General features: G+C 42.0%; 1 protein-coding gene across 5 annotated transcripts; it reads left to right on the top strand.

The window, feature by feature from the left end:
• Positions 1–232: 232 nt before the first annotated feature.
• LOC139382820 (arfaptin-2-like) lies at positions 233–9,528 on the top strand. Of its 5 annotated transcripts, XM_071127045.1 has the most exons (11): positions 233–459; positions 924–1,025; positions 1,240–1,272; positions 1,881–1,989; positions 2,456–2,551; positions 3,703–3,804; positions 4,338–4,453; positions 4,712–4,933; positions 5,190–5,347; positions 7,309–7,483; positions 7,561–9,046. In XM_071127045.1, the coding sequence occupies exons 2-11, from the start codon at positions 933–935 to the stop codon at positions 7,714–7,716; spliced, it is 1,260 nt and encodes a 419-aa protein (XP_070983146.1). In that variant the 5' UTR covers positions 233–459; positions 924–932; the 3' UTR covers positions 7,717–9,046. The 5 variants fall into 5 exon arrangements, with proteins under 5 accessions (XP_070983146.1, XP_070983148.1, XP_070983149.1 ...); XM_071127047.1 differs by lacking the exon at positions 2,456–2,551 and having other exon boundaries at positions 7,561–9,528; XM_071127046.1 differs by lacking the exon at positions 1,240–1,272 and having other exon boundaries at positions 263–459; positions 7,561–9,040.
• Positions 9,529–12,152: the final 2,624 nt, after the last annotated feature.

The raw sequence follows: 12,152 nt of genomic DNA, 5'->3' as shown, positions 1-12,152 counted from the left end.
TGATTGCGTCCAGCCATTACCACGAGCCCGTCCTCCCCACAATTAAGTTGCCACCAACGTCATGTGCTCAAAACCTCCTTCTGCCCTAGTTGCAGAGACCACTTCCTTTTAAAGTGGTGATGTTTGTTTGGTTTGTGTGGAAAAAACAATCCAAATCACTAAATGGTGGAGGGGAGGAGGGGTTGATGTCGTCGAACTGTTCGACGTGGCGACTTGACGTAACATTACGTGTAGAGCTAGAGGGGGGAGGGACTGGGCTTTAGGGATTTTATCTGCATACTGTGCTCGGTTCTACCCGGGGATGCTAACGGAATCACGACTACAATCATGCGTTCATCAACAGACGAAAAATAAACATTGTAACGGTGTTATTCCGTTTATAATAGTAATATTTTATGAAATACCGTGCAGAATAAGCAGCAACATTTGACATTTTGGGAGACTGGACCTACACAGCAGGTAACGTTAGCTAGCTAGCAGATCACGCTAACTCACTGAGATCATCATTTTCTGCAGCACCACCAGCTTAGCCAGCTGGCTAGGGCTACTAGGTTGGAGCTAGCTAGCTAGGTGTCGTGTTGCTGGGACTAGCAAAATAACTAGATACAACACGAATAATGATCACGAATAGCTAGCTATTTTGAAATGTGTTGTATTGTGAAATGTGATGGCTTGTTGAGAGAGAGCAGGTTATCGCTGCATTAAGCTCTAACGTTACCGGTGGACACTGCATTTGTACATGTCACAGCTGGCTAGGCTTGATATTATGCTGAATTAGGCATGTTCTACCCGTATTTACATTGCAAACATTCCTATCATTAATGTGAAAAGCTCAGTGTGTGTGAGATGATCGTGCTCTCTCACCCCCATCTCTCTCTCCATCTCCCATTTCTCTGTCTCTCTCCCAACGCACTCTCCTGCAGACCACCACCATGGCAGACAGTTTTATGGGCAAGGCAGCTACCATGGAGATTCCTATCAACAGCAATGGAGAGACCCTGGCCGAGGATGACAGTTTGGAGCAGGTGGGTCATATGGTTATGTCCCAAATAGCGCCATATTCTCTATATAGTGCACTACTTTTGACCATGTCCCATTGGGCTATGGGAATAGGGTGCCATTTGGAATGCAGTCACGACGTACAGTATTTATATGTATACTGTGTGTGGTGACCACTCATTACGTCAACTATTTGTTTGTGTATTTTATTGTAATGTATTATGTCTCACTTCTGTGCAGGCTGCAAAGATTCAGTGGACCTTAGATGAGAAGGTAGGGATATGCAGTAGAAGGGATGAGAGAGAGTGTGTCACGTCATTGTAGGAGAACTAGATTTAGATGTAGTGTACACGTTAACATAGAAGACTTTCAGACTAACCACAATTAACCTTTATCAACCATTTTCATGTGTGTGAGTGTCTGTGTACAACAAAGATTAGGCCCATATGGAAGGTCTTCGTCAGGTTGACAAACTCTACAGGATCATTATGCATTAGTCAGTCCCTTCTGGATTCAGACATTTTTTGGGGGTGCAAAATCATAAATTCCCAACATATTATGCAGGGCTTGCAAATTTGACCAATCACTGCACTATTTCAGCATAAAACATTAACATCAACGCATTCTCGTATAAAGCTGACCCATCATTGCAGTACAAAAAAAGGGCTCGTAATTTCAACCAATCACCGCACATTTACCACATATGGTTCAATCGAGCCACACGTCAACAAACGTTTTCCTTGCCAGGCGCAATTTCGCAATACAAAATCACTGCACATTGCCACGCAAAATGTCCGAATTGGAATCTCTGCTAAATCCGTGAGGGACTGATTAGAGTTAGTCTATATCTATTCCATTGATGTGTTGTTGCTTCACCTTAGGACTTGCAGCAGGTGATGGTGTCTGGTCCCAACCTGAATGAGACCAGTGTCGTGTCTGGAGGCTACGGAGGACCTGCAGGGGGCATCATACCCACCTCCTCCATCAAAGGTACACACAGCTCTACTGCTCTCACTTGTTCACTAGCTCCATTAAAGGTACAGACAGCTTTCTCTAGCGCTGCCAACTGCTGTCACTGCAGTGGAACGTCCTCTTAATTATTACGGAACGTCCACTTAATTATGTCCACTTAGTCCTTATTGAATCAATGAATAGCCTAGTCCCTTTAGCAAGGCCTGCTTGGTTTGTTAGCATTAAGAATGGTGAAGACTACATCTTCAACTGCCCCAATGGGGTTTGTCCTGGTGGAATTCAATTATTCAGATTTTTTTTAAATCAGGGCCTTTCCAGGAGCATGCTGTTCTGCATCAGTGACTATTTTGACTTAACCTTCTTTCTGTTCTTTCAGGAGTCTATGAGTAGCAAACAGAGGCTCTCTACTGTATTGGCTATTTTGATTTTGAGATCTACATCCTACTCTAGTTGACTGACTATCTTAACCAACCCTATCCACCAGGCCCTGCTATCCGCTTCAACCCTCAGTATGTGGACAGGAGAAGCCCCCCTGCCCCTAACTGTGCCCCTGTCCCTGGAGCCCAATCTCAGCCCACAGGTGGCTTTGCACCTCTCAGCCACCTTCCACATAACTGTATACTTCCCTCTTTAAAGGTAGACTCAGCGAAAATGATTTTGCCACGAGCAGCACCACAGATATTGAGATGAGCAAGATGCAAGACTTCGCTCTCACACAGTCATTACTGATCAATTCATTTCTCCATTTATAATTAGTAGGTTTTTATCTATTTTAACAAACCTTTCTTATTTTTGTTCTTATGTATTGTATATTGTTTTTCATTCAAGCCCTTGGGCTTCCAACCACACCTGCACACAAATGATTTGTTTTATCTGTAATGTTGTCTATCACTTTTTGATTTATTTTTTATAAATGTTGACAGTGTGGTAACCTGGGCACAAAGAACACCGGCAAAGTTGAGCCTCGAAATTGACCCACTATATTGTTTACTGCCTGCATCTACATCATATTGCTGAGTCTACCTTTAACAGTTTTTTTGCCCCCCTCTTATTTTCTTCACCTGTTTACACTCTCAAGGGTGTTTTCATTAGTAGCCTTGCCTGTAGCCTGGGTTCCTGTTCAACCCCAGACACAGTTGATGTCCCTCTCTTCGACAACACTGTGTACCTCTACAGATGTCACGGGGAAGAAGGGCATGCTGCTCTACTGTCCAATGCATACTGAATGCATGTCGGTGGATTTTAACAAAAAAGCTAGCTATGTTTACTAACCTGACTGACTTCATCGCAGAGCTGTTTGATTTACTATGTTATGAATGAATGTTTCTAATGATGACAACTTAATCCCAAATGGCACCATATTCCCTACATAGCGCACTACTTTTCACCAGAGCCTTATGGCTCCCCCATAGGGAATAGTGTGCCATTTTGGACGTATCCTATGTATGCAAATGTAACATGAAGCGGTTAACTAATGGAATGTTGCGGTTCATTAACTCACCACATGACATGTGCATCATTTCGTACATTACTACTACTTATGTTGTGAACATTTTCATATTGTTTTCCGTCTGTTTTCATTCTGTTGTTTTTTCGACATGGAAAACCTGCATGACTCACTATCACCATCCTCTCACCCTTTTTAACACGTTCACCAACCTTCATCTACTCTCTCCATCTCGTATATCACATATCCTCACATGTCCCCATCCTCCCCCATGTCCATTCCAGACCTGCGAATGAAGTCCAGGGGACAGGGTGTAGGTCTGGTCTCCAGCCAGTCAGCAGCCAGAATGATAACCAACCAGAACCAGACCGGCCAGACATTCACAGGTACCACTGGAATAGGGTTGAAAAATTCCAGGTTTCCCAGAAATCCTGGTCAGAAGATTTCCGGAATTGGAAGGTAATTCCAGAATTACTATAAGCAGTAAATCCAGAATTCTGAAACCAGGGTTTCTGGGAATCGTGGGCATTTTATCTGGCAATTATACTGGAACTTTGCAGCCCTACACTGGACCCATACAGCACAAGTGTCCTTTATCCCACTTCACTCTATTCACTCATTCATTTCATTCGCTGTCCTCTCAACCGATCACTCAATCACTGTCATACTATTTGCCTCAAAGACAAGGAGGAATATTTCAGGTGTTCGCTTTGAGGAGTAGTGATGAGGAGAGTGCCCAACTAAGCATTGATCAGCCTCTGTGTAATCTGTGTATCAAAGCACTACTGAATGAAGCTGGTTTTGTGACAAGAGTTCATAATAAATGAGATGGACAGACTTTATCAACTAGGTCTCAGCAACTAACCACTTTAAGGAATCCTCTGAGAGTGAGCAGGTTATTTATTATCCTTTGTGTCAGGATCGGGGATGCACCACAGTAACAGCAACCAGAACATGTCAGTGGAGGAGGCTAACCGTGGTGTGGCTGTGGAGAAACTAGACAGCGTTAAGAAGTGGGGCATCAACACCTACAAGGTACAGAACGGAACCTGTCTCCTGGGGAAAATGTGTTGAAGCCATACTTCACTGTGTTCTATGGGTCGATTGCAACTGCACTGGTATGATCATTTGTCTTCATACAAGACTGGGAATAATTTCCTCCTTGGAAACCAAGTAACTATTCGGTTCTATTCTGAACACATCTCTCCATGTCATCTTTATCCCATCATATATTCTCATCTCCTCTTCTGTTATCTCCTTTGTCCTGATCACATCTCTCCCTCTCTACCCAAGTGTACCAAGCAGATGTTCTCGGAGCGGTTCGGCCGTGGTTCTCGGACGGTGGACCTGGAGCTGGAGGCCCAGATAGATGTGCTCAGGGACACCAAGAGGAAGTACGAGTCTGTCCTGAGACTGACCAGCGCCCTGACCAGCCACTTCTACAACATGGTCCAGACCCAGCAGGCCTTGGGGGACACCTTCGCAGACCTCAGCCAGAAATCACCTGAACTTCGGGTAACTTATAACCCCTGAATTTGAACCCTTAACCCGTAGACCTCAGCCCAGCCAGAAATCAGCTACAGGTGGCACACTGTGTGAAATTGGCCCCCTAAAATGTTGCCTGAAAATCCAGGGTGTAATTATTGGTTGGAAACCAAGCCTATCGGTTTCAGTTTGGAATCAAGGCTACCTTATTGAATTGTAATCAATCCATAAATACCTCATGTGGAGGAAAAGTCGGTATATAAAACACAAGTGTTTGTGTTCACAGGATGAGTTTGGCTACAATGCGGAGACCCAGAAGTTGTTGTGTAGGAATGGGGAGGCTCTGCTTGGTGCCATCAACTTTTTTGTGTCCAGCATCAATACACTGGTCAACAAGACCATGGAGGACACACTGATGACCATCAAACTGTACGAGGCTGCAAGGTAATAATAAAGATGGGAGGGTTAGAAAGGGCAGGGCCTGGAGATACTATAGTAGTTACCTTTTTATAACGCAATAGTTTCAAATTATAATGCGGTTTAGAGTCTATATCTATGATTGCCAGAGACATAAAATAGAGTATGTTTGTCTACATGCCATGTTTCTGTGTCAGGCTGGAGTTTGTTCCATGCAGACCTGGCAGAGGTGAACCTGTGTTTGAGGGTTCAAGGGTGTTTTATTGACTTGGGTGGTATACCGGTATATTTGGAAAAAGCCACAGGATGGTTTTTCAATACTGTCAACTATTTCTTTGAAGTTTTTAAATAGATTTTAATATTTCAAGCTACATTTTAGGTTAATACCTGCAGTCAACTTGTGCAATATGTTAGGAGATGAAGCAGATTGTGTTCTTCATTTTACCTTTCAACTTATTTTACATGACTTATTTTATTAGTATATATTTTTCACCTTTATTTTATTTTTTTACCCCCTTTTTCTCCCCAATTCCGTGGTATCCAATTGTTAGTAGCTACTATCTTGACTCATCGCTACAACTCCCGTACGAGTTACACAACCCAACCAAGCCGCACTGCTTCTTAACACAGCACCATCCAACCCGGAAGCCAGCCGCACCAATGTGTCGGAGGAAACACCGTGCACCTGGCAACCTTGGTTAGCGTGCACTGCGCCTGGCCTGCCACAGGAGTCGCTGGTGAGCGATGAGACAAGGATATCCCTACCGGCCTAACCCGGACGATGCTAGGCCAATTGTGCGTCGCCCCACGGACCTCCCGGTTGCGACAGAGCCTGGGCGCGAACCCAGAGTCTCTGGTGGCACAGCCCTTAACCACTACGCCACCCGGGAGGCCCTTTTTCACCTTTATTTAACCAGGTAGGCCAGTTGAGAACAAGTTCTCATTTACAATTGCGACCTGGCCAAGATAAAGCAAAGCAGTGCAACAAAAACAGCAACACAGAGTTACACATGGGATAAACAAACGTACAGTCAATAATACAATAGAACAGTCTGTATACAGTGTGTGCAGATGTAGTAAGGAGGTAAGGCAATAAATAGGCCATAGTGGCGAAGTAATTACAATTTAGCAATTAACACGAGTGATAGATGTGCAGATGAGGGTGTGAGATACTGGCGTACGAAAGAGCAGAAAAACAAATATGGGGATGAGGTAGGTAGTTGGTTGGATGGGCTATTTACAGATGGGCTGTGTACAGCTGCAGCGATCGGAACTTACATACTGTAGTTCCCCAGAACAGTTCATTCAGTCACGTGTTTGTTTGTAAATAGCACAATGGGAGACAGCGGGGGCTGGGGAGTTCATAGAGTTCTATATCTATCGGGGAGTCTCTGTTGTGCGGTGCACAGGAGGTGATGAAGTTGTATGCAATTCACTACTAAATGTTTGCCATCAGATATCTTATCGGCTTTCTGCCGTATTTGAGAAGACAACTCATCCAGAGCTCTTTATCTGTACACCTGTTCCCTGTGCTTCCTACTAGCGTTCTCTCCCCTCTGCTTTGTGTACACTTGCTGCTCTTCCTTGAGTAAAGCATGCATTACTTTGTTTAGTTGCACAATTTCTCTCATTCACTTTTGCTTGTAAATGTCCACACTCACTGAAAATGACATTTGGTTGCTACTAGCTATGCTTGTATAACTTTATTAGCTGGATTTGCCTGTCTTTGCAATTGAGTTTGTTTATTCTCGCTCGTTAGCATTTAGCTAACAGTGTCTGTGATTGTTATTACGTGTGCTAATTTTGTTAGCATTCTGGTACTAGACCCCCAATTGGCTTTAATTGCGTTTTTTGTGCCGCCTTGTGTGCTATACCGGTAAACCATAAATCCCGGGATAGCAGTAGAACGAACAGTATGACGTATGAAAATCTGGATACCTCCCAAGCCTATTTTTTTTATGCTGCCTCTCCTCCCCTCTCTCTTCCAGGCTGGAGTTTGATGCGTACAGGGCCGACCTGGAGGAGTTGAGTCTGGGTCCTCGTGATGCTGCCACCATGGTGCGTATAGAGGTGTCCCAGCAGCAGTACCAGGTGCAGAGAGACAAGTACGAACGGCTGCGCTCAGATGTCACCATCAAACTCAAGTTCCTGGAAGAGAACAAGGTGGGTTAGTTAGTTATTTGGAAAGTTGGGTGGTTAGTTAATTTACAATAATGCTACATCTCTCTCTCACCGTGTAGGTGAAGGTGATGCACAAGCAGCTGCTGCTCTTCCATAATGCTATCTCAGCCTACTTCGCTGGGAACCAGCAGCAGTTGGAACAGACACTGAGACAGTTCAACGTCAAGTTAAAGCCCCCAGGGTCAGACAAGCCCTCCTGGCTGGAGGAGAGCTAGAGTGATTAGCGCCCAGTCCTCTGGGCCTGTATCAAGCATCTCAGAGTATGAATTCTGATCCAAGAACAGTTTTGCCTTTTAGATCATAATGAATCAGATTATATGGACAGGCAGGACTTGATCTTAGATCAGCACTCCTACTCTGAGATGCTTGATATGTACGGCCCCAGGTCTCAGTCAGGTCTCTGGTATATATGGGACACACAGATGGAGAGATACACTGGGCTTTCAAGAAACAAGAGGACTGGATAGACGGATGAACAGATATATGAAATCTACACGAACTGTATATAAAAACCAGAGAGACTAGTGATGATGATACTAAGGGGAAAAGAACGCTTATCTAGTTTCATTTAGTTTTGACAATTTGTTTGAACGTCGATTTGTTGTGTTATTTATTCACAACAGAGCCTCATGATATTGTTGCTGTGTAGCGTAACTTTTAATTCATCTTACTTTGAGAAATTATTCCAAGCTTATACTTTGCACATAAATGTAATCATTCTTTTCAAACTGTTTTCACTCTTTTGTAAAGTGTTATGTAGTAAAGCTTCCAGAGGTCGTCATTTGAAAGGTCAGTAAACTGTTTACATATGTAGAGGATATTAAGAATCTGGACCGGTTACATTGTTTGCACCAGATGAAGATTAGAGTTTATGAAAGCGAAGGGAGAAAATTATAAATTTATGAAAGCGAAGGGAGAAACCTACAGTCTGGGATACTATTGATGACAGAAATTATGGGTTAAAGGGGCAATCCTTGATTTGTAAAACAAGCAGTCAAGTATCAATGGCTATATATCATGAATTTAAGTCAAAAAATTGATTTGTACCAATTCCAGATTGCCCCTTTTTCTATCAATGATTTTGAGTACAGGAAGTACGACTTTTTCATTTACAATAGATAATCTCCCTCTGATTAATCCTACAGATAATGTTATTACATATTAATATGTTTATTATGTTATGTCTTTATAACATATAATCAAATAGAGTTAATATATGTTTATAAAAATACTTCTACTAATTCCATTCAGATGTATATGTTCTTGAGTTTTTCTTCAGTTTTTTTTCTCCCATTTCTACATCAATGTTGTCTCCATTTTAAAACATATGGACCTGGTGTACAGTGTATGAAATGATGGTGGTTTATAGTATATGGTTTGATGTTTCCATACAGACTTGATATTTCCCCACAAAAGCTGTACAGTAATAACACTCGTCCATCTGCTGTCCACTCAGTATATTGTAGTCATCACCTGTATAAGTACTGTACCATATTGTGTTTACATGGCAATACAATCCAAAACATGGCTGAAAAATGACTGGTACTTCCATCTGTGATTGTCTTCTTTACTGTTAATCAGGAAACTCCTCTGCGTCCCAAATGGCCCCTTTTTATCTGTTTGAGTTGTGCACTATATTGGGAATAGGCCGTTTGACTCAACCCTGCTATCGGTGTTAAGTATAGATCAAGCTGAGTTGTATCTGGTGAAGTCAGTGGTAGCTATCTGGTCTATTAAAAAGCTTGTGAAGTTATAGGATGTCTTTCATCGGCCTGTTGACAAACCTATTGTATCTATTCCACCAGGTAGATGAGGACGATAGGCAATATTTGAGACACACAAAAAAATACACAATCTGTGTCTGATTGAAACTGACCTTTTTTATTGAGATAACTCAATATTCGAAATGTAAATTACTTTTTCATTGCTAGGATCACACCATCCTACAGCTATTAATACAAAAATGTGTAGTTTGTTCATTATAATCCTGCTCAATGTAAATGGGGCGGCAGGTAGCCTAGTGGTTAGTGTTGGACTAGTAACTGGAAGGTTGCAAGATTGAATCCCCGAGCTGACAAGGTAAAAATCTATTGATCTGCCCCTGAACAAGGCAGTTAACCTACTGTTCTTAGGTCGTCATTGAAAATAAGAATTTGTTCTTCACTGACTAGCCTAGTTAAATAAATGTGATTCAGGAATATTTTCATTAGGGAACAAAAGTTTGGAGTTTGTTCAATTCTTTGTCTGCTTGAACTGTGCTGTATCTTATCTCTCTGACCTATCAGTTTGACAGTGGATCGAGGGGTCTCAATGGTTTATTCCAAATGGCGCCATATTCCCTACATAGAGCACTACTTTTGACCAGTAAAAAGTAGTACACTAACAGGGAATAGGGTGCAATTTGGGATGTGCGCCATGTTTAATCACAGGGTATTGCTATTTAATCATGCCATACATGTCAACAACATGATCAGTGATGTGATGAATTCCAGTGTCCTGATGTTTAAGTGTTTCATCTAAAAAGTCTAGGGCATCTGAAATGTAATATCCCAAAAGATGGTCAGGCATTGAACCGCTGAATGTGTTTAGTTGAAGATACAGAAAGTGTCATATAAAACAAAGTAACAAATATATATTTACTCTGCAAAAATGGAAATGAGGTTTTTGTCAGACAACGACGATATGGTAATGTAGCATAATCGATCAGATGTTTTTACGGTCTCAAAATATTTTTGTTGGAACATTCTGAAAGTTCTGTGGCAGTTGTTCCACCATTGAAATGAATGAGGACAACAAGGTTTAGACAGTAGTTTATGAAATAGCCTATGAATGGTAGCAAAAAGCTGTGTTGAAGCAATCTAAATTGAGTCAGACTGCACATGTCAACGTTGGCTTGGTGTTTGTAGCATAAACAGTTCAAGAGCTGTGGCGGATCCAACATCGAAGGTTGAATGACTGTATAGGAATTTGTGGTGGTGGTTTGGGGTCTGTTGGCGGGAATACAAGACTTTGTTAGGGTGTTTGAAGCTTTTGGAGGTAGAAATAAATGATATACTGTGATGCTTAGCTGGATACGGTGAAGACCGGTTCAGCAGCTCAGGTAGATTGTATGGACAAAAACAAATGTTTGTATTTGCATTACCAGTTTCACAGCTCCAGGCAAGAACACACTCTAGCCCAGGTATGGAAATCGCATTAGCCGGGTTCCTCAACTCCACAATGTACAAGTACAATGGAGTTGAGTGGCGATGACAGTGGGAGGACTGCACCTCCAACAGCATCGAGTTGCTGTCAATCGATACTTGTAAAAATGTCCATTCTTCAATGCCAAGGGAGCCATTATTTGTTAACGGAGAAGGAGCAGCCTGTCATTCCACAGCAGATGTTTTGGTTTTGGCAGGGGACGCATAGTATGACATTTTTGATAAAAAACAATAGATTCCAAATCCAACTGACAACTCTATAACAACCAGGACAAGTACAGGTAGACAGTAAGCGTTAAAGAATGGATATTTATTAAAGTATCAAGTGGTAGTGCATGCTTTAAGTCTTACCTCCCACCTGGACAAGAAGGGAAATAACTATCTGAGAATGCTATTCATAGATTACAGCTCAGTGTTCAACACCATAGTCCCCTCCAAGCTCATCACCAAGCTCGGGACCCTGGTACTGAACAACTCCCTCTGCAACTGGATCCTGGACTTCTTGATGAGCCGGCCCCAGGTGGTGAGAGTAGGCAACAACACCGCCGCCATGCTGACCCTCAACACATGGGCCCCTCAGGGGTCTGTGCTTAGTGTCCTCCTGTACTCCCTGTTCACCCACGACTATGTGGACACACACGACTCCAACACCATCGTCAAGTTTGCTGACCGACGGCAATGAGACAGCCTACAGGAGGTCAGAGACTTGGCAGTGTGGTGCCAGGACCAAAACCTCTCCCTCAACGTCAATATGACCAAGGAAACTGACACATTTGAGTGGACAGACACAGTCCAAATTTTACAGTACTTCTGTCAGAATGGAATATGGCACGGGCAGTTAGGGGGTTAACAGGGCATTGAGCTCAGTCAATCATTTATATATACACTAGATGATTTATAGGGGGCACTGTGTTGAAGCCAAGGTATAGAAATGCATTTATTAATATCTAAATTTGTTTTTGCCACATGTATTCTATTATAGACACCTTAATGCGTACTTTTAAATTATATTATGTGAGCTAAACATAAAACAAAAATACATATACAGTATACACAGTACCAGTCAAAAGTTTGGACACACCTACTAATTTAATGTTTTTTCTTAATTTTTAAGAATGCCAAGAGCGTGCAAGCTGTCATCAAGGCAAAGAGTGGCTACTTTGAAGAATCTCAAATATAAAATATATTTTGATTTGTTAAACACTTTTTGCGTTTCTACCTGATTTCTACCACAGGTTCAATGTCTTCACTATTATTCTACAATGTAGAAGATGTAAAAATAAAGAAAATCCCTTGAATAAACAGGTGTCCAAACTTCTGACTGGTACTGTACATATATATAAAAAGATTTTCCATAAAGTATAATTTTTTGAGATGACTAATGTCACTTTTTCCACTACAACAAAAAAATACTTATATACATGTCATTCTGTCCTTGAAAAATGTAA

This window comes from Oncorhynchus clarkii, chromosome 24 (genome assembly GCF_045791955.1).
Source record: "Oncorhynchus clarkii lewisi isolate Uvic-CL-2024 chromosome 24, UVic_Ocla_1.0, whole genome shotgun sequence".
Lineage (NCBI taxonomy): Eukaryota > Metazoa > Chordata > Actinopteri > Salmoniformes > Salmonidae > Oncorhynchus > Oncorhynchus clarkii.
The sequence above is the reverse complement of the archived record's forward strand: the minus strand, read 5'-3'. Positions and strand labels throughout refer to the sequence as shown.